This window comes from Notolabrus celidotus, chromosome 20, assembly GCF_009762535.1.
Source record: "Notolabrus celidotus isolate fNotCel1 chromosome 20, fNotCel1.pri, whole genome shotgun sequence".
Taxonomy (NCBI): Eukaryota; Metazoa; Chordata; class Actinopteri; order Labriformes; family Labridae; genus Notolabrus; species Notolabrus celidotus.
In genome coordinates, this window is record NC_048291.1 from 20998439 (window position 1) to 21018018 (window position 19580).

The following is a 19580-nucleotide window of genomic DNA, read 5'->3' on the forward strand; positions in this document are numbered from 1 at the left end:
TTTTATCAATATGTTGCACAGACATTTTGCACTTTTTTGGAATCAGGGCTATACAAGTATCAGGAGATTATGTCTAAGAAATTTACATGAGAGTATAAATAACTTCAAGTGACCCCACACAATCATTTTCAAAATGTTAATTTTCTTAATAATGCGCTAACAAGTATGTTTACCTTTTAATTTAAAACATAGTGGGTTAAAAAACATAAGTATCTCATATAACCACCACTCAATCAATGTAGCAGCACCTACAGGTTTAAATCCTGTGATGGACTTATTGTGTGAACTCCATCTGGATCTATACACTGAATAACAGATGTGAGAGTTTTAGAGTTACAGCACTCAGCTCTCTCACACACTATTATTGGCTCTCTCTCTCTCCCCCTGATTCCCCTACTCATTGGCTATCTACTTGTGTTGTCTCTCTCACTCTCTGTGTCTGTGACCAGCTCTGTGGAGAGAAGCAGCCTCAGAGGTGTCTGACGTCCTCCATCACAGTCAGGTGCATCACTCCAGTGAAGCCAGCCTCATCAACAACTGTTTGCACAGGTGACCAGCCCTTTGAAAAAAAAAACAACTGAGATGCAATTCCACGAAAAATAAATATTATATTGAAGGAGGGAAGAGTCCAAGGACGCGCGGCACTTATACGCATGGAAGTTGGAATCATCTTTGTTGAATTTACGCATGGCTGTGTCTCGTCTCCTGGGAAGATGCGTCTGGGCGCATGAGAGCTTATCGGGGCGTCAAGAGAGGTAAAAAAAAAAGTGCAAAATGATGCGGGTGAATGAGCTGCTGCTCGGTTACTTTCTGATGAAAGTTGTGCTGTGCGACGCGGAGGGGGAGCAGGGTCCGGCCGTCGACGACTTCATGTTTGTTACCGGGTTTAACGACTCCAGGGAAGCGGAGAGCGCAGTCACAGAGAGCCCGCACATGGAGGACAAGTGCCGCGGCTACTACGACGTGATGGGCCAGTGGGACCCGCCATTCGTGTGCAGGACGGGCAGCTATCTGTACTGCTGCGGCACCTGTGGCTTCAGGTTCTGTTGCGCGTTCAAAAGCTCCCGTCTGGATCAGACCAACTGTAAGAACTACGACACCCCGCCATGGATGATGACAGGGAGACCCCCGCCAAAAGTGGACCCGGCGCTGGAAACCGCGAAGGATAAAACCAACCTCATTGTTTATGTCATATGCGGGGTCGTGGCTATAATGGCACTGATAGGGATTTTCACAAAGCTCGGTTTGGAAAAGACACACCGCCCGCAGCAAGATGATATGCCGAGGTGGGTTCTGACTTTATTTTCGTTCTTGTTGATTTCCTTAAAGTAGCTCTTTACACTTTTTTGAATTACTCAACTTCCTAATATGCTGGCTCTACCCATCAAAACACCCATCACTTGTTGGATTTTACTGATCCTTGCGTAATTGTCGTGCGCAAAACCCGTAATTTGAATTTACAGAGCAACAAGTTAAGAGAAGACATGAAGTTACACCTATAGTTCATGCTCAGATTGAAAACAACATGGGATTTGGTAGGGAGACTAATCGGTTTCTTCTAATTAGAAACCAGTTTATTCTCACTTGTCACTTGCATTTTTAAAAGTCATTAACTTTCGTGTAGAACTGAACTGTAGAAATGTCAGGCAACTGCAAGTGAGGATGTGACAGTTGTGTTGATTTTCTTTGTCCTACTCAGAAAGCCAAGATGGCAAAATTTTAGTATGGATGAAGCCGGAAACATGTCTGTTCTTTTTCTGCATGTTACAGTTGGCACCAGAGGGGTCAGCTGCACCACAAGCACAACAAAACATTTTCTTCTTATTCATTTCTTTATTTTATCTGAAAGTATTTGCAAGAATAACAACTGGGTGTAAAGTTATGACTATTTTCAAGGAAATTCAAACCTGTAAAAGAAAATGTTTCCAAATCTGTAATGCAACTCTTACAGATTCAAAGGTGCTTATTACCCCCCTGCAGCCGACTCAGGATACTAACACTGCTGGTTCCAGGTAAAATAAAAGCAACACGTTAAACAAACAGAAAAATTCTCCACGTTGTTGTTGTTGTGCACACTGCATCTCTATATAATTACTTCTACACTATACATCTGATTATTGAGTATTTCCCCATGTTCTCGTTCTGTAAATCTGAGCTGACACGTGACAGAAACGTCACCTTCCTGCCGAGCAGCAGGGTATAGAGAGGGTTTACAATCAGAAGCAATCAAAGTCAGCCTTTGAGTTAAATACGCTGGGCACATTGAGGTGTGATACCCTTTTTGAATCTCCCCTTGAGCCTGTACTTACCATATAGCATCTGTCAAGTGGCTTTAATCATCAAGCAAAGAGCAGATACTTAACAGCATGACTCTGGCTTTGATTGGTGTGACTTTACTTGATTCACTTTCGGTACTAAGTACTGTAATTTTCTCATCTTTGGCAGCCATTGCCCTCTACAGCAGGCACAACTGTTGGCTGAGCATCACAGTGATGCAGTGTTGACCAGGGGTGGGCTGCTAATTGCGAAATTTAGTTTGAGTGAATAATAAAATTGCTGTGTAGAATCTCTGACTGAAAAAGAACAGCTAAGGGGCACTGGTATGGTTTCGTGGTTGAAGCGTGCGTCCCATGTGCAGAGGCTATCCTTGTTGCAGCAGTGGTTGGTTCAACCCCCAGCCTCTACCTTCTGCTGCTTGTCTTCCCTTCCTTGAGTTAAATTGATCAAACTGAACTGTACCATGCACAAGAGGCCTGGATCATATTTCTGTATTGACTGTACCCTGTAGCGTTACCATAGTGGCAAATGTCATTGTTAGCACAACATACTTGTGGAATGGAGTGTCCGTGTTGCTCTCCAATACTCCGCCTAAACGCCAGTTGGCAGTGCGATTTATCCATTCGGGTTCTGTTACATACTTTGCCTCTTGTGCACACGAAACCAGACTGAATCCAAGTGTTGGAGTTGGAGCTGATAAATGGTGCACAGCAGTTGATCATACAAGTAAGAAGAAAAGAGAGGAGATGCCGGAGGAGATGGAATGCATGGCAGCGGAGTCAGTGTGGGCGGCAATACCCACAATGTTGTTGATGTAGGAAATTACGATGCTACCCAGTGGACCAATCACAGGGCTTGTGGTCTGCATTGCATCAATACGTAGATACGTTCTTAAGGAAATGCCCGTCAGGCTTCGTGCGTAGACTTCAGGACTACGCAAACCTACGGCTTAGATTCAATGCAGAGGTATAAACCAGGCTTTCATCTGGGCCACCACAGTTGACCCCTTTACCCTTACAGCAGTTTCATTTGAACGCTGTTGCCTGCTCAGTCATCTGACCTACGATGCTGTCCTACAATCTCACTAGCTTCTGCAAGGACACTTTTAGTACAAATATATCTCTTGACCCCCCCAAGATGAGCACAATTAGACTTATTACAATAATACACATGATCAATAGACAAAATGTTTGTCATAGCTGTCAAATACAATGTGGCATTCATGATGAATGACACTTTGGTACAGTTATAACATGGTTTTGGAGAGAGTTCTGTTAAGCCTGGAGAAAAACCTGATGATTGCGTGTTCAAGAAATGAGCGTTAAATTTAATTTGGGGTCATGTCTCATATAAAAGCCTCCCTCCTCAATAATAACAAATGGGACATTTCTTAATATTATGTTGGCATATATCTGTTATGTTTTCATTATTCCATCAAGTTAATGGTTTGTTATAGAGGGCTGGCCTTCATATACAAAGTTTACTTATTTACTGATTGCCCTTCAAAGGTTGTTCTTTTTGTTTCCAGAGCTCTTGCACACGTTATCCGCCACCCTGCCTCGGAACATTCGGATGACATTGGACTTGGCCAGCACTACGAGAACATTCAGACCAGAGTCACAGTCAACAGCCTCCGTAAGTACTGTGACAACAGCTGACAGAACACCTAGCTGCACACCTACATACACTGTAATCACATGACACGCTGGTTTGTTTAATCATTTGGTTCCAGACCAGAATCACCGACCTAAATCCAACTGCTTTTTACTAATACTCAAACCTAAATTCCAAGTCAGGTACGAGAATGTTTGCCTCATGGGTCAGAATCCAGAGGAAAGATGTTCATTCACACTCCTGTCAGCACGTGAAGCCATTAGTAAAGCCCTCTGCAATCACTTAATGTACACACTAATTACAGACAACCTGGAGCCAAACTTGTGATATGTAGTAAGGCCTCACACATTATATCACACCCCCATTCATCAACACCAACTCCGGCACACACCCACACAGACAGGCAGTCTGAAATAAAGAGTTCTTATAAATGCTTACCTGCTCAGTGTGCTGACAGCTCCAGTCAATGAAGGCCTCTCTGCATCCCTGCCTCTCTCTGCAGGCTGGGTAATTACGGCAAATGACATCTCATTTTGAAATTTAAAGATAGAGTCGGGCGGCGTATTCAGGTTCATATTATTTCTTTACACACAATACACCTCCTAAAAAGTCATATTTTTTAACGCTCAACTGAAGATTTTGATTTAATTATCACAGTGTAAAAAGAACAACTCACATCCAGTGATGACATGTGCCATGGAAGTTTGTGTGTTCTCATTTCAGCTGAAAAGAGCAGCAGGTGATACACTGATTAGTCAGGGAGGTTTGCTAATTAGTGAAAAACCTGGTGTAATCTGTGCTCGCAATGAAAATCTGCCTGTCCCTGGCACACATGGCAGAAGACTGCCATTCTCTAATTACGCCGTTACACATCACCAGGCTTTAGCTGTGATAATATAAAAACATTTTCAATGAGCAGACCTTTACTGTAATTAGTTTGAAACTATAGTATCTCAAATGCATGTGTATGTCTTATTATGATAAATGCATCCAAAGACGGTAAGGTTGTGTAATCAACTTTGAAACCCAAGTCAAACCTATTCACAAATATGAGTGCAAATTTATTTTTCAAAATGTGCACATCATTATATTAAACCTCTATGTAGTTTAAGGAATGTACATAATTGTTCATTGTCTGGTTGCAGAAATGGTATGTGCAGGTGCAAGTCAAGACTTTTTTGACAGGAGTAGAATAAAGCATGTGTGCAATTAAAAATATGGTTTAAAACAATCAAGTCTTGCACAACTTTTTGGAATTGGGGTTGTATTTTGATAGTGTTCAGGAGTTTGCTTGGAATTTTTGATAGACAAATTTCCCATGTATGCACGTGTCTTATGAAACAGTTGTGCAAATTATTTTTTCCCCAAGTACAAGGACCAGCAAAAGAGAATATGCCACACTAAAATGCAAAGAAAACTACTAGCAGCCTGCAACACTGTGCAAATAGTTAACTTTTTCCATTAGCATTGTCTCCCAAAAGGCAAGTCGGCAATCATAGTTCAGAATTTTGGCATGGTATCTAAGGTGGCCAATCAGATCACAATGGGGGGCCCATACCATACCACTGCTACTCCTCTGGTTACGCCCCTTGGTATAAAATCAACTGATTTAATACCAGGACACAGACTGTTTTTAAAGTTTGCTACAAGACCACAGAGCTTCATCAGGAGTGTACGTAATCATTCTACCTTAAAAAATTGAAAGCAGTTCTATTTTGAGAGCAGATATCTTTTTTCGTTTTACCTGAGAATTTTTTTTTGTTCCCTTAAATCAGCTGAGTGGAAGTGTCAGCACTGACAAGATAATAATTAATCATTCTAAAAGCAGAGCACTTTCTGTCCTACCTTACCTTCTCACAGAATAATTTTCAGTTCATTAAAACGCATTGACAGGACACTTTTTTTGTAGTGTTATTTAGCCTGTACAATGTGAAGATCAGTACTTGGGTCTTATTTTAGCAGTTAAAGCACAATAACAATGAGCAGGAATAGAGCAATAGGAGAGCAATATTATGCAATAACAGATGCGTAAAATTCTCAGTACATATAATTTTTACATCGTCCACTTCCATATTTAAGTAACTGTATTTTTAAAGTGTATACTTCTTGTGGTTTTTGTGGGTACAGTTGTTTTCTTTTATATTTTGTAAAGCTGATTGCTGAGTGACACACACACATGCCCATGTACCTGTGCTGCCCTGTACCTGCGCAAATAGTAATGAACATCTGTTCGGTTCCATTCAAGTGGAAAAAAACACTCATGGTAAGACTAAAATAGCCAGTTAAGAACAAAGGGTTGAGGTGTCGGTACAAAACTTTTTGAAAACAGCATGTGTGCCAACGCATTGTGTTTTAAACTCTTTGATTACAAAAGCTTTGGTGAACTCACAGAGGAACTTGTGTCCTGATTTTAAATCCCAGTTTTCCTGCCTATCCCTTGGGTAAATAAGGAAACATTGCATTACTGCAATACAAGTGCATCTACTTAAAAGTTATGCCATCTATGAAAATCAAAATAAAATTGAATAGACTTGTAAAATGTGTAGACGTCACTCACCTCCTCTTTTCTTTGAGTCAGAAGATGAAAATATAAATATTTTTTTACTGATGATAAAAACATATTTATGGTTAAAAGGATTTGGTTTGAGTTTAAAGGCTGCATTAGAGCCACAAAGATACTCTAATGCTTCATTTCAACGGTGTTCATATTTTGCCTTTGTATTCAAGTATTTGTACATTTATTTATTTAAGAAATTATTTGACAGAGGCTACTCTTGTTGTGGAAAACCTCAGACAAGCACATTTAAATTATGACTCTCTATTCTAATGTAAAATCTGTTGGCAGTGGGACACAATCTGACACAATCTGCTGTAATGACAACTGGGTCCTTTTCTGCAGCACTCTGACAGCTATCAAAGATATCTGCATACCACTGCATCTAAGAGTCAACTCTAGATCTGAAGTATCAACTTTAGAGATGAATCCGCTTGATGCTAGTCTACGTCAAGTCGATCAGGGTTTCGATTTTCCATCTTCCTGAAATGCATCAGAGATGATTGATCAACTTCCATTCAACAAACAATCCTTTTTACGGTTGTCTTCTTCTCCTCTTAAAGACAAACTGGAAAAAGCTTACAGTTTTACCTTTAATGAATCTGCATCATTATGTTTTGGCAAACCTAAGAACAAGTAGCAAGACAATCAGGGTCACAGTCAAACATATTTTTCAGGGTCATACCGCTAGAGTAAGCCAGAATGAAGCTTCTGTGCAATCCACACTTGACAGTGAAACTTGGGGCACAGATTTAGCCTAGTGGTTAAGTTCCAGCCTGTGGCCCCTTTCCCGTATTTCATTCCCCACTCTTTCCCGGTTTCCTAAGCTATCCACTGTCCTCTCCTATCAATAAAACTATAAAAAGCCCCCAAAAAATATTTAAAGTGAAAATATTTAAGTGAAACTGAGACTCACCAGAAACATAAATTGATGCTACTCTGCGAAATGAAATTACCAAAGAAATAACTGAAAAGTTTTTTTCAGACCCATCTTGAGGAGACTATTTCACTTTACATTTGATCCAAACACGGTCAGTCTTGGCTTGAAGCCATTTGTTGCTAACTGCTTACTACACCAGAAAGGCTGGTAATTTTGGTCATCTTTCCCAGAGGCATTTATCAACATCAAATGGGTAACAGCCAATGGGTTTGAAGATAAAGTACTGTATATGGTAAAAAAAAGTTGTTTGAATTTTATTTGGGTATTAACATTTTTTAGCACATCACTTCTCTGTAGCAAGAAATGTTCCATTTATTTTTGTTGTGTGACCTTTGCTGTGAAAATCCAGGGCACACAGAGGAGGCTTGTAACACAGTTGGCTACAGCCAAGGGATAATTATTGTTTTCTTGACAGCAATCCGTGCAAGGTTACTAGAGGTGATATTTCTTTTTTGCCACAAGGATCTGTAGTGAACTTGTCCTCTCCAGCTGTGTGCCCTAGTAGCAGGTGTGACTTTACAACAGCTACGGTGATGCTCGGCAGTGATTGGTGCCTCTTTTCACTCATCTTTTGCCTGTCAAAGATAACATAATCTGTTCATTTGGGCTATAAGCACTCATTCTCCTCAAGACACCAGTGAAACAGATTTGTGTGAGCTGTTTTTTTTTGGCCACCAGCGTGACTGTGGCCCATGTCCTGCTGGTTGAGTGTCCATGGGGCAATAGTGAAGTGTGGCCTTTTTTTGCTCTAGGCATTCAGCCAGAGAGAACAAAGTCTAATCTTGGTGCCAGCACTCCACTGGTGCATGTCAGACCATTTCCTCACTGCCAGATAGAGATGTATTTCAGCAGCATTACCTCTGACAGCAACTGCAAAGTCAAATGTAGAGCTTATCAGGGTCCACCTGCCATATTATGTACACTGAAGCCTGTGATCTTTGGGCAAATAACTACAAACTAACAACACAGAGAGGTCAAAAATATCTAAATGGTGATGTTCCAGTTGTTGTTTCAGTCTTGATATAACCCCAACCCCCCCCAAAGTCAAGATGTTCTGTAAAATGTTGATGAATACAAAGTTTGATGTTTTTTGAAGTGTTCAAGAAACAAAGATTCTGATAGTTTGCAAATAATTTAAACCTTTCTTTTAATTTAAAATAGTGCAACATCAACATTTCAAAAGTTGATACCAAAAGCTGTTATTGTTCATTCCAAAAAATGTTTGAATTTTAAATTTGATGCCAGCCACATGTTTCAAAAATGTTAAAACAAAACATTGAAAAAGTTTTAAAATGCAACAAGAAAAAAGAGAACGAGAGAAAGACAAAGAAACACCAGGAGGAACATCTCTCTACTAATTAGGTTAATTTGCAACAAGTTTGAAACATTTCTGGGTATAAAAAGGGAACTCTAGAGAGACTTGGTGAGGAAATAGTTCAGCAATTCCAGAATAATATTCCTGAGTGTAAAATTGCAAAGAAATGTGATATTTCATCATCTACAGAATATGATATCATTCAAGGATTCAGAGAATCTGGAGAAATCTAGGTATAAAAGGGAAAAGAGCGATAACCAGTATCGGATGGGTCTGACCTTCCGTCTCTTAGGTGTCAATACTTTAAAAACAGACATGCCTCTGCAGTGGAAGTCACTGCATGTCCTCAAAATCACATCCAAAGACCATGGTCTGTGAACAAGTTTGTACTTGCATCCAAAAATGCAGGTTAATACTGTACCATGCAAAGAGGAAACCATACAGTAAACATGATCTAGAAATCTGGCGACTTTGTCAGACCACAGAATAGTTTTCGTCTCAGTCTATCTTAAATGGCCTTGGTCCCAGGGAACAAACAGAGTAGCATTAAAACATCTTCTACCTTTTATTTTCTAATGACTCAGAAAGAACATTTTTGTCAAGTTGGAACAAAGGGTGACGTGCTACAATAAGAATGCAAAGAAAGCTGGGTCAATGCCACCCCAAGCCCCGTCTCTCGACACACCCCTGTTCAAACACAAATCAATAATGCAGACCTTACAATATGCTTTGTAAACACAATACATAATATCGAAAAAAATATTTGGATACAGCACAAATTTATGTCGGAGTGGAGTTTGATTTTAAGACTTTCAAAAATTGATGAAATGACATGATATTGACTCAAAGAAAGTAGGCTGTCTGTAAACATGAGCGCCATTCTACTTGTACCATTTATTTGGGGGCACACGGCTCCCAAAATACTCTCTTAAATCTTTTATGAGTTCTAGGGAGGTGTCTGTTTCTAGAGAGTTAACTTGCTTATTTCCGGCAACAACCGTGGAGTCTTTAACCTTACAAGTCTCCAGCAGTGGCCTACTTTCTTCAAGCTTTTGAAATGAAAAAAGCGTCAATTCTGACAACAGTAAAAGCAACAATGACACCCTGTCATCACAAAGTCAGAGAGCCATTAAAGAGGAAGATAAAGAAATGCATACAGCAGCACCTCAGTTTAAATTGACTTTGGCATCCTGAAAATAGAAATTTTGCACCGCATCTTAACAAAAGCACTGTCCTCAAATCTATTCTCATCTTAGGCTAAAAATAGAGGAAATCTGAGACATCCGGACTGCTTTAAAAAATAAATGCCTTCAACAGTATTGAGATAAAAAATACTTTGGACAAAGCATTGAGTATTCTTATTGAAATGGTTGATTATTAAATTTTTCTGTTTTCGATGGCACCTTGACAGAGTATCAGATAATCACAGGTCAAGTGAAACCATTCTAATGCTATATCTTGGTGAATGGCGCAACCCTAAAGCACAATAAAAAGTATTGATTTATTTGATTCCACATTTAGCAGTGCTTCCATGGTAACAATATATTTTCATCAAGCAGCAACCTCAGATGTTAAAAAAGGAAGCCAATGCGGAGCTGCCAAAAGCTGCATCCCCTCAAGTATCCACTTGAGGCTTGTTTCAAAACTTTGAAACCCCAGTGTACAACCATTTACATGTTTAAATTTTAATCAGTTTTTACTGCAACATTTGGAATTATTTACAGCCTGATATAACAAACAGTTTTGGTCTGAAGTTTATTAGCTTATAAGCTAGCTTATTTCTCTATTCATTCAAACTGTCCTTTTTATATTGTGCCGCCTTTGATTATTAGAAGGCCAAAAGCGATGCATGAATTTGCATAATAAAGGGCCTGGTTGAGTTGAATCACAGGCAGGTATGATATAGCTCTTTGCTATGAGGCTGTAGGGCTGACCGAGCACCTCTTCAGCTGTTTCCAGGAAGACCAAAAGTTGGGTTTGGACAACATTTCCAATATGTTAACCGCTATTATTTGGCTTCAAAATACCTCTTTAGAAATCATTGGCGGATGTCAGTGAAAGTATGTCCATGTGTTATTAGCCAGCTTTTGCTTTTTTACCACAGTAAACTTCACAATTTCATTCATGGCAAATCAAAACATTAGCATTTTGAGCCGATATATAAAATGGCATAAGCACCTGCTGTCCGTTGACATTATCTTTTCACTCAACAGGTCCTTTAACATTACAAAAGCCCATATCATGTTCCGTTTCGTGTTTTCTTCATGTCTGTCTCTTTTTCTTTTCTTTGCTAGTGACTGGTCAGCAATACTCAACTAATCTAAAATGTCATGCTCTCCAACTAAATTAAAAGCAATATTAAATATCCTCAGTGTTGTTTATCAACTTAGGATGCTATCGCAAACTAACGTTTTTGCCACAGTGTCAACAGGCAGAGGTGAAATATGCCTGACTGCTTTCCTCAGCTTGATTTGATTTGGTGTGTGTGATCAGGTTGGCCCTTGCAACATTTAGCTATTGAGAACAAAAACACAATTATTATAGTAATTAACACAGCTGGATAATAAAGTAGATTTGATGAATTGTGTGGAAGTAGACAGTCTAATTGGACTTTTCGCTTAAACAGGATCACATTAAATGAGAGCATGTGTGCATGGCCCACTTAAGATGAAATGTATGAAACTGAAACAGGTCAACAAGCCCAGAAAGGAACCTGATAATGTAACACATATAGAGCTGATGCAGAGAACTCTGGTTAACTGTTTGGACATTTATCAATTTTTTTTTGTTAGTAACAGTAGTAACAATGCTGCCAGATATGACAGGAAAATTCAGAACAATTCAAATGGTCTGGTCAACTGCACATAACCCTGTTAAACACTTAAGGTAACACAAATGTATGTGTTTTTGATGACCTTTATCTCAGAGTTTGCTCAATTATCTGTGCATTCTAAAATGCTGTCTCTCTCTAACACCTCCAGTTATTGATAAGGCTTCGGTTAACACAGGGTTCAGGTAACAGGAGCTTGTCTTAAAGGGAACAGAGCATCACCACCACTTTGCTACCTTGAATGACCCTGAAATCTGATCACAGCACAAAACCATCAAAGCTGTCCTCTGCATCATTTCATGAGACAGCATTGATAGTTTGAGACTTTCTAAATTAATTAGCACAGTAATAAAGTTTCTTGCTGACCAGTGGGGAATATGAGCCCAATTAACCTATTTTCTGTAGTAATGATCTGTTTTTATCAGACGCGGTCAGAACCAAGTGCTACTGGCTCCCTCACTCTCAGAAGATTATAAACTCTAGCCTCTAACAGCACTGATAAGTTGATTCTGCTGTCGTCATGATTTTATGACAGGTCAAGTTGAAAATGAACGATAACTATACACATAAATCTACTGCTCTACAAACAAGCTGAAATCAGTATTCAGATATATTTAACACACAGCACTCGAGTAGAAACTGCAGCTTGCATACTGCCATGGTCCTCTCATGTCCTCCAATCTAACCGAGGAGGAGACACTCTGAACATCTGTTTGCTGTGTCATGCCAGAAGGCAGGGGGCCAGTCTATTTGCTGTGCAGCCTTTAATTTAGCAGATGTCTACTGTAGGATTAGTACAGTTCGACAAAGAGCAGTCATGAGTCCCCAGCTGCGTCTCCAGAAAAGCCTACTTAGGGGAAAGTGGCACCACAAAGTGAGAGACACAATGATTTTATACTCACATCAATCCATAAAGTTGATTTAGATCCTGGGGATTCGACAGCCATTCAAAAGAAACTATGAGTTAGAGGTAAGAGACAGCTTTAAAATGCTTATTCTGTCAATTACAGTATTTATTTATTATTATTTTTCAAAGGATAACACTGTTACACACAAGAAATGTCCAGGAGTGCATGTACAGAATGTGCAGCACTCCAAAATAGTGCCCTGCCAGCCTTTGTGATGCAGTTGCCCACTTACATCAATCTGATTGGCTGCACATGCAAACCAACAAAGCAAAGTGGTGTCGGAGGCTGTTTTTGAAACCTCCTTCCATACTAGCAGTACATACTGATTTGGCCAAAATTCAGTATATAGTATTTATTATGTGAATAAGAGCGAAATCAGCAGTATGCCATAACTACCTAGATGTCGTATTGATTCGGGAACAATTCCCAGTATGCATCAGACCAGTCTCCCTTGCGTACTGTTTCCCATAATGCACAGCGCTAACTTTCCGCTTTTTCTTTTCTTCTTCTTTTTTGATGGAGGGGGGGGGGGCTGTTTGTTTTTAGCTGCTGTGAAAATTATTAAATTCCATATGAACTACTTCTTAACTTTTTAAATTATAAGTGATGCTGAAGAAGCAGTTTTTCTATCAGCTTGGCCGTTGTTTACTTCCACTTGCCTAAAGCGGGAATCCAGCGATGCCTGACCCAGCATACTGCAAAACAGATCCAACAGAACAGATCACACTACCTTCAAACGCAGTATGTAAAATGCAGTACGTGCCAGTGTTAATGCAGTACGTACCAGTGTTAATTTCGTCAACAAAATTATGACGATAAATGTTCATCAACGACTAATTTTTTCATGATGAAAACAAGACCATGACGAGCTAAAGTGCATCACTGATAATAAGAACTCTGACAAAAATATGTTTTGATTTCGTTTTGATTTGGTTGACGAGACGAAAACTTTAGTGGCAGACCGTCCATGTTTCCACCCACTGTGCATCTAATCTTTAAAAAAAAAAGTGATGCATTCCTGTGACAGGCGCAGTGTTAGCTTGGTCACTACCTGCAGCAGGTGTGCTGTGTGAACCAGCTCTCCCCACCTCCATGCCAAGACACAACCGGGGGACGTCTGTTTAATATTTAACGTTTGCCGTTTTTTGCCGCTCTCACCATAAAAAGCTCTGCATTTGTTCCAGTTTGGTGATACATCAGACACATTTAGTAAGTTTTGATCAACTCCTTGTCATCAAAGATGCAGATGCATTTCAGAGTGCCGTGAACTGACTGACTGTCCAGTGCCTCTGTCGCTGCGAGGTGCATTCAAGGACCGTCGTAAATGTGCAATACAGCCCTTTCATGGCATTTTCCTGTGAATCAAGATAATCAAAATACAGTCACAGTGGTCACATCAAGACTGTTTTCTTTTGACTTTTTAGCACGGCCAGGCTGAATGATTTCGCTTAAGATATTACACAAGAAAAGTGTTAAAGGAGTGAAATGTTGACGATTTTTAACACTTGGTACAACCCTGATACCGATATCTGATCAACTACATGAATTATTTAAGGAGTGAAGATGTTTTGGCAAAAATCAAACACTAAAATGTTTTGAGTTTCCGCTGACTAAAACTAGACTAAAGTGTTTTGAGTTTTCATCGACTAAAACTTGACTAAAACTATAAAGGGCTGAAAAGACTAAAATGTGACTAAAACTAACAGGCATTTTCGTCTAAAGACTAAGACTAAGACTAAATCTAAAATAGCCACCAAAATTAACACTGGTACGTACTGCATACAACATACGTAGGTAGTATGTATCAGTTGTGAAAACAGCCATTATTTCCCATCATGGTGGCAGCAGGAAGCAGGAAGACACTGCAGCAGCTAAACTACCGTGCGCTGACAGGGACAAAAAAGCACATGATTAAATAAATAAATAAAGTGCTAATTTCAAGCATTAACTGCATTCGAATTAAAGCAGCCGTAATAAAAAAGCTTTACTTTTGGTATTTGTCATATTTGTACTCTTGTTTTACTAATGCAAATGGTATAGGCTAAGTTGTTGCGGCAAACAACCTCAACGGTGTCTGATGTTTCTGCCTTAACAACATGTTTTTGTTTCTTCTTGTAGATAGCAACCAGATGAACAACCTGGTGCAAGCATCGACTCTGATAGCGCAGCCTTACCCACCTATGGGACAGATCACCAGCCCCTATGAACAACTGAAGCCTGTCAAGGATCTCAACAAGTATGCAACACTGAAGGCTGTGGGTAAGGAGATGACTAAGATGTTCTCTGTAAATACAACAAGAATATTATATAATATTTTTAACAGAGCCTTTAATCTGAGAAATCCTTAATAGAGGTTTATAAGTTTACGAAGCAGAAAAACAATCTGGAATGCTCCATGAAATTAATCATTGGATCGAGGTGGAATAAAATGTGCTTAATCTTGTCTTAAATATTTCTTATAAACACTAAGAAACACAGAGTCGTCTCACTACTTTAAGTTTAGTATAAAACCGATGTTAGACAATTTGGCTATGAATGTTTTCAGTCTGCAAGATGACTTCTTCACCAACGCTTTTGTGTACTTTGAAGCCGTCTTTTTTTATAAATAGAAATGTAGTTATTTTGAATCTCCATAAGATCTCTGGCTCACAGACATCCTTGTCAGTTAATCATCAGTCCATCAATGCCAAAAGAGAGCGGAGCTGCAAGTTTATTTATGGAAGCAAGTTTGTTGTTCTTCTCTTGCGCTAATTTTGGAGAGTCTGCAGCTAGCGTCTGGACAAATTGAACAATAAATACTGTCTTAAACTGCTGTTTCCGAAAAGGGCTTGGATTAATACATTTTATAATGATGAAATTAACTTGAGTGGACTGACACATTTGAAGAAATAAATAGAAGACATCAAAAAAGTACCTCCCATAGAGATGGTGTTTACATTTTTTAATTTGAGATAAAAGATCATACTTAGATACATAAATACATGTTCTCTATTTTGCCAATGTCTTGGTCAGGGCCTGTTTCTTTTAGTAAGCTGAAGAGAAAAAGTAAATGCAAGAGAGATGCACAGTCCAAGTGAAGCGTGAAGGTATTTGTGGATCCGTATTTGATGCTATTTAGCTCAGTGGAAGTCTTTTTATAGATTCAAGAAGGATCAATTGGCTCTGTTTGACAGACCTGGCCATAGACGGGATGTCAGCTATCAGCCTGCATGTTGTGGGGTCCAATCACACAACCCCAAACTCTCTCTCTTTATATTTCTTCTGTGCAGCAGAAGCTTTTCCACTGCAGTGCCGTCGAACAAGCTGACCATTACGGAAAATAAAAATAGAGCAAATCTTAGCTAATGAGACTGGGGACGAGACACAATCAGGGACAATCAAAACACTAATGAGGTGTTGCCATGAGACAAGATGCAGCTTTAATGTACATAGTGAGCTGCTGTAAAAAAAACACAATGCTTACACTGTGATCCCCAGCACAACACAGCCTAACGAAGACTAATGCACAAGTTTGCTGTGCTCAGGCTGAGTTAGTGCCCATACATTGGGCTTATACTGTATTTATACATTGTCTGCAGCTGATGGAAAAAAAACAAAAAAACACTGCTAAATAAAATGCAGCAGATGATAATGGAAGGAGAAATGGCAAAAGACAAGATATACTGTGCACTGCTCTACTGGCAGGCATCTTACAATGAGACCCCACTGTCTTTATGAAATAATGATAAAAGTATTTGCCATCTTTAAGTTGGCACAAATGTAAGTTTACACAACAGCTGACAATAAAAGAACAAAGTCAAAAGGTATATTTCAGCATGTTTATACTGTTTAAGTCGAAGCTTTCACATTTTAGTAAACAATATTGGATTTCCATATTACTGGGTACCAAGCTTGCTTGACAATTTATATGTATCTTTTAAGTCTTGAAAGCTTCTTAATCCAGAATCGTCTATAATATCACCCAAACATCGTACTCCCGAGTCGTACCACTGATGAGAAATAAAATGTGAACCCCCAGATCTCAATGAGCAGTTATAGAACAATGGTGTGCTGGCATGCCATTTAGTTTTCCAATGGTACAACTTGAAAATTTTTCTCAAATTTTCAATAGCATAACTTATGATTTCACCATTACTCATTCTACATTTACCAATTAAAAGTTGAGTAAAAAAAATGTCTCTCAATGCAGCTGGAGCCACCAAATCTCTCTCTATTTTAATCCACAGTGCGCTGGTGTTGTATTTTGTGCCAATATTTAAGAGGAGGTGCTAGAGATAATTGTCTTATTGTAGGCTTCAAATGCCAGTCATATGTTGTGTCTCAGTCATAACGCAGCCACATAATACTTGCAGGGCCTGTAGATCTAGTTAATGGTTTCTGACACAATGCTATAATGCCTTACTATCCAGATGCAAACACATATAGATGACGGATGGCTAGTATGTATATGTAGGCTGTGTCTGTAACCACCACAGGAATGCGGACATTAACCTGAAGGAGGACGGAAAGCTGGTGGTGCTAGCTCTGCTAACTTTAGGCACACTCAGCAAATCCAATTTGAAATTGTTCACCCGCAGACTACGTGATCCCATTTTTGGCAGTGTCAAACTGTGCTCAGTGTTTTCTTACCTCTAGACTAGTTGGTTAGTCAGATTGTAACATTTTTGGTTAATAGGACTAGGAAACATCACTAATTAAAAATAAAACACCTTTAAATATTATCAACATGATTTTGGTTTTTGTGAGAACACAGCAGACTTGCAATTTCTTTCTTTACAATGATTTTGGGTTCATTTTAATTGCCTATCAAGTTCTGTTTATAGGATATAATGTAAAGGCTAATGAAGGTGAAAATGAAAAATAACCATCATGTTGTTTATATATTTGTTAGCAGAGAAAGCCAATGATAGCTTCTACAGCAACCGGCGGACAATGATCGAGATGACAAGCAAAAGCAGCCTCCCCATGGAAGCCATGGATTTGGAGCCAGCGCCCAGTAACCCCTACAGCCCACCGAGGCAGGTGTCTGGGAAGCAGAATGGTCACAAGTACAAAAGCCCCAGGAGCCGCAGCTCCCAGTCGCTATGCTACAGCACCAGCACGGCTGTGAGCCCAGGGGCACTAAGATCCTGGGAAAGCAAGGACGTAGTGGGACTCAGACAGAGCTACGGCCAAAAGAAACTGTGCATCATAGAGAAGGAGCTGCACACCACCCGCTACATGCCTCCACAGCCGTACTTTGTCACCAACAGCAAGACAGAAGTGACAGTATGAGGGACGGGGTCAGAACAACAGGATTAAAGGAGCCTGTTTTTGAGAGAGACAGGAGCTGCTGACTGTGGTGGTGTAAGAAAGCAACATGGACTGTAGCATCTGCATTTAAGGGCAGCATTAAAGACACTACCTACAGGTAAAGGGCACTGTACAAGGACTCGGTATCAGTCACTGAGCCTCAGGTGGGTACAGTTATGAATATGTTTTCATCAGTATTTATATTACCACACTTAAAACAAATCACAAGTTATGTTACTCAAATATACGTCAATAATTACCTTTAAAGTAAAGTATACAATTTCTATAAAACACTGTTTAAATGAAAAAACTTTTCTTATTTACCGGTATCTTAATAATCAAGGATGACTTGTCTATGATGACCTGTGAAACAATTATATGTTTGACCAGATCTAAAGATACTGTATATGGCACTGCTACATTGCTAGATGTTAGAGTTCAGCATCTAAAGTTATTATTTTGGGATATTTTCCAAAATAAAACATTAACCAGCCCCAAGCTATTTGACAATGTAGGTCATTTATTTATCTTGGATTTTTTATTGAATCACACAAGTCTACAAAGAAGAACATTTTTACAGTTAGATAAGGATAACCAAACAATTTATCTTAAAGCTCCTGTGAATTACTTTTTGTCAGTGTTGATTTTGGAGCCCCCATGTGGACAAAGTAATACACCTTATTTCTTTGCCGATTTTTTCTTGTACATGTGTAAGTAGTGATTTTCAACAAAAATCTCATCCTGCTTTCTTACGCCACTCAGATGTAGCACTCATGAATAATATAAGCTGTTAACAATGTAAACAAAGGCTGTTTCTGCAGCTCTCTGTTATCATTACCCCCCAGCAGTGGTTTTAGGCATGACAAATGACTGTGTGGAAATAGTCAAGCTTTGTGCTGATGGTCTTGTTTGCTTCTGTGGCTCATATAGAGACACTGGTTTTATTTTCATTCTGTTGTATAATCAGCTAAAAAAATCCTCACAGGAGCTTTAATCTTCATAATGTTAAAAAAATTCAACTATATCAGTCTTTCAAACCAAATTGAGATGGCAATGACTGTAACTGGCATCAGTAAGAACTGATATAATCTGATGTAAAGACTTTTTCAGGTGTCCAAAATGCAGTACATTTATTTTGGAGAGGTTCAAAAGTTTATCATTCTGTTTTATATATACATATATATATATATATATATATATATTTATATAGATAGATAGAGAGAGAGAGAGAGAGAGAGAGAGAGAGAGAGAGAGAAGTCAGCATAAAGGTGTTAAGAAAGTCTATTATTTTTGAGGGGTTCTAGTGTCACTTTTTAAAAAGGTAGAAGGCCTTCTGAATACTTTAAAATCAAGTCACTGCCTATAGACAACCTGCCAATGCATCACATTCTTTTACCATAGGAGATGTAGCTGCAGAGTGTTTTACCAGTGATGTATTGGTGTAATAGTGCCTCTCATCAGTACCAGCATGTGTGTGATTATCTTAGAATAGACTGTAGAGGAAGCCCCGGTATTAGTGTGGAGGTTGGTCTTATTCTTAGTAATGCATTACGCCCTCAGAAGTCATTGTAAGTGTGAAGATGGTGTCTCCAAGTTTGCACATTATTTAAAATGCTCAGTTCTGATTAAAATGTCTTTGTTTGAAAGTATACATCTTGAGGATTTCATTCAAATACATGTCAAATAGGTCATTTTCCAGAGGCAACACAATTGTTAGTGAGCCTATGGCTCATTAATGAGAGCACATGTATTCATAGTACTATGATCTGGGTCAATGGCCACATTGCCCCAGAGACAAACACAAGTAGTGAACAGGTTTGTGATGCATTTTCCATAGTGGACAACAACAC

General features: G+C 39.1%; 1 protein-coding gene across 2 annotated transcripts; it reads left to right on the top strand.

Annotated features, from left to right (window-relative positions):
• Positions 1-625: 625 nt before the first annotated feature.
• shisa9b (shisa family member 9b) lies at positions 626-18872 on the top strand. Of its 2 annotated transcripts, none has more exons than XM_034711587.1 (4): positions 626-1286; positions 3806-3912; positions 14557-14697; positions 17330-18872. In XM_034711587.1, the coding sequence occupies exons 1-4, from the start codon at positions 775-777 to the stop codon at positions 17710-17712; spliced, it is 1143 nt and encodes a 380-aa protein (XP_034567478.1). In that variant the 5' UTR covers positions 626-774; the 3' UTR covers positions 17713-18872. The 2 variants fall into 2 exon arrangements, with proteins under 2 accessions (XP_034567478.1, XP_034567479.1); XM_034711588.1 differs by having other exon boundaries at positions 17333-18872.
• Positions 18873-19580: the final 708 nt, after the last annotated feature.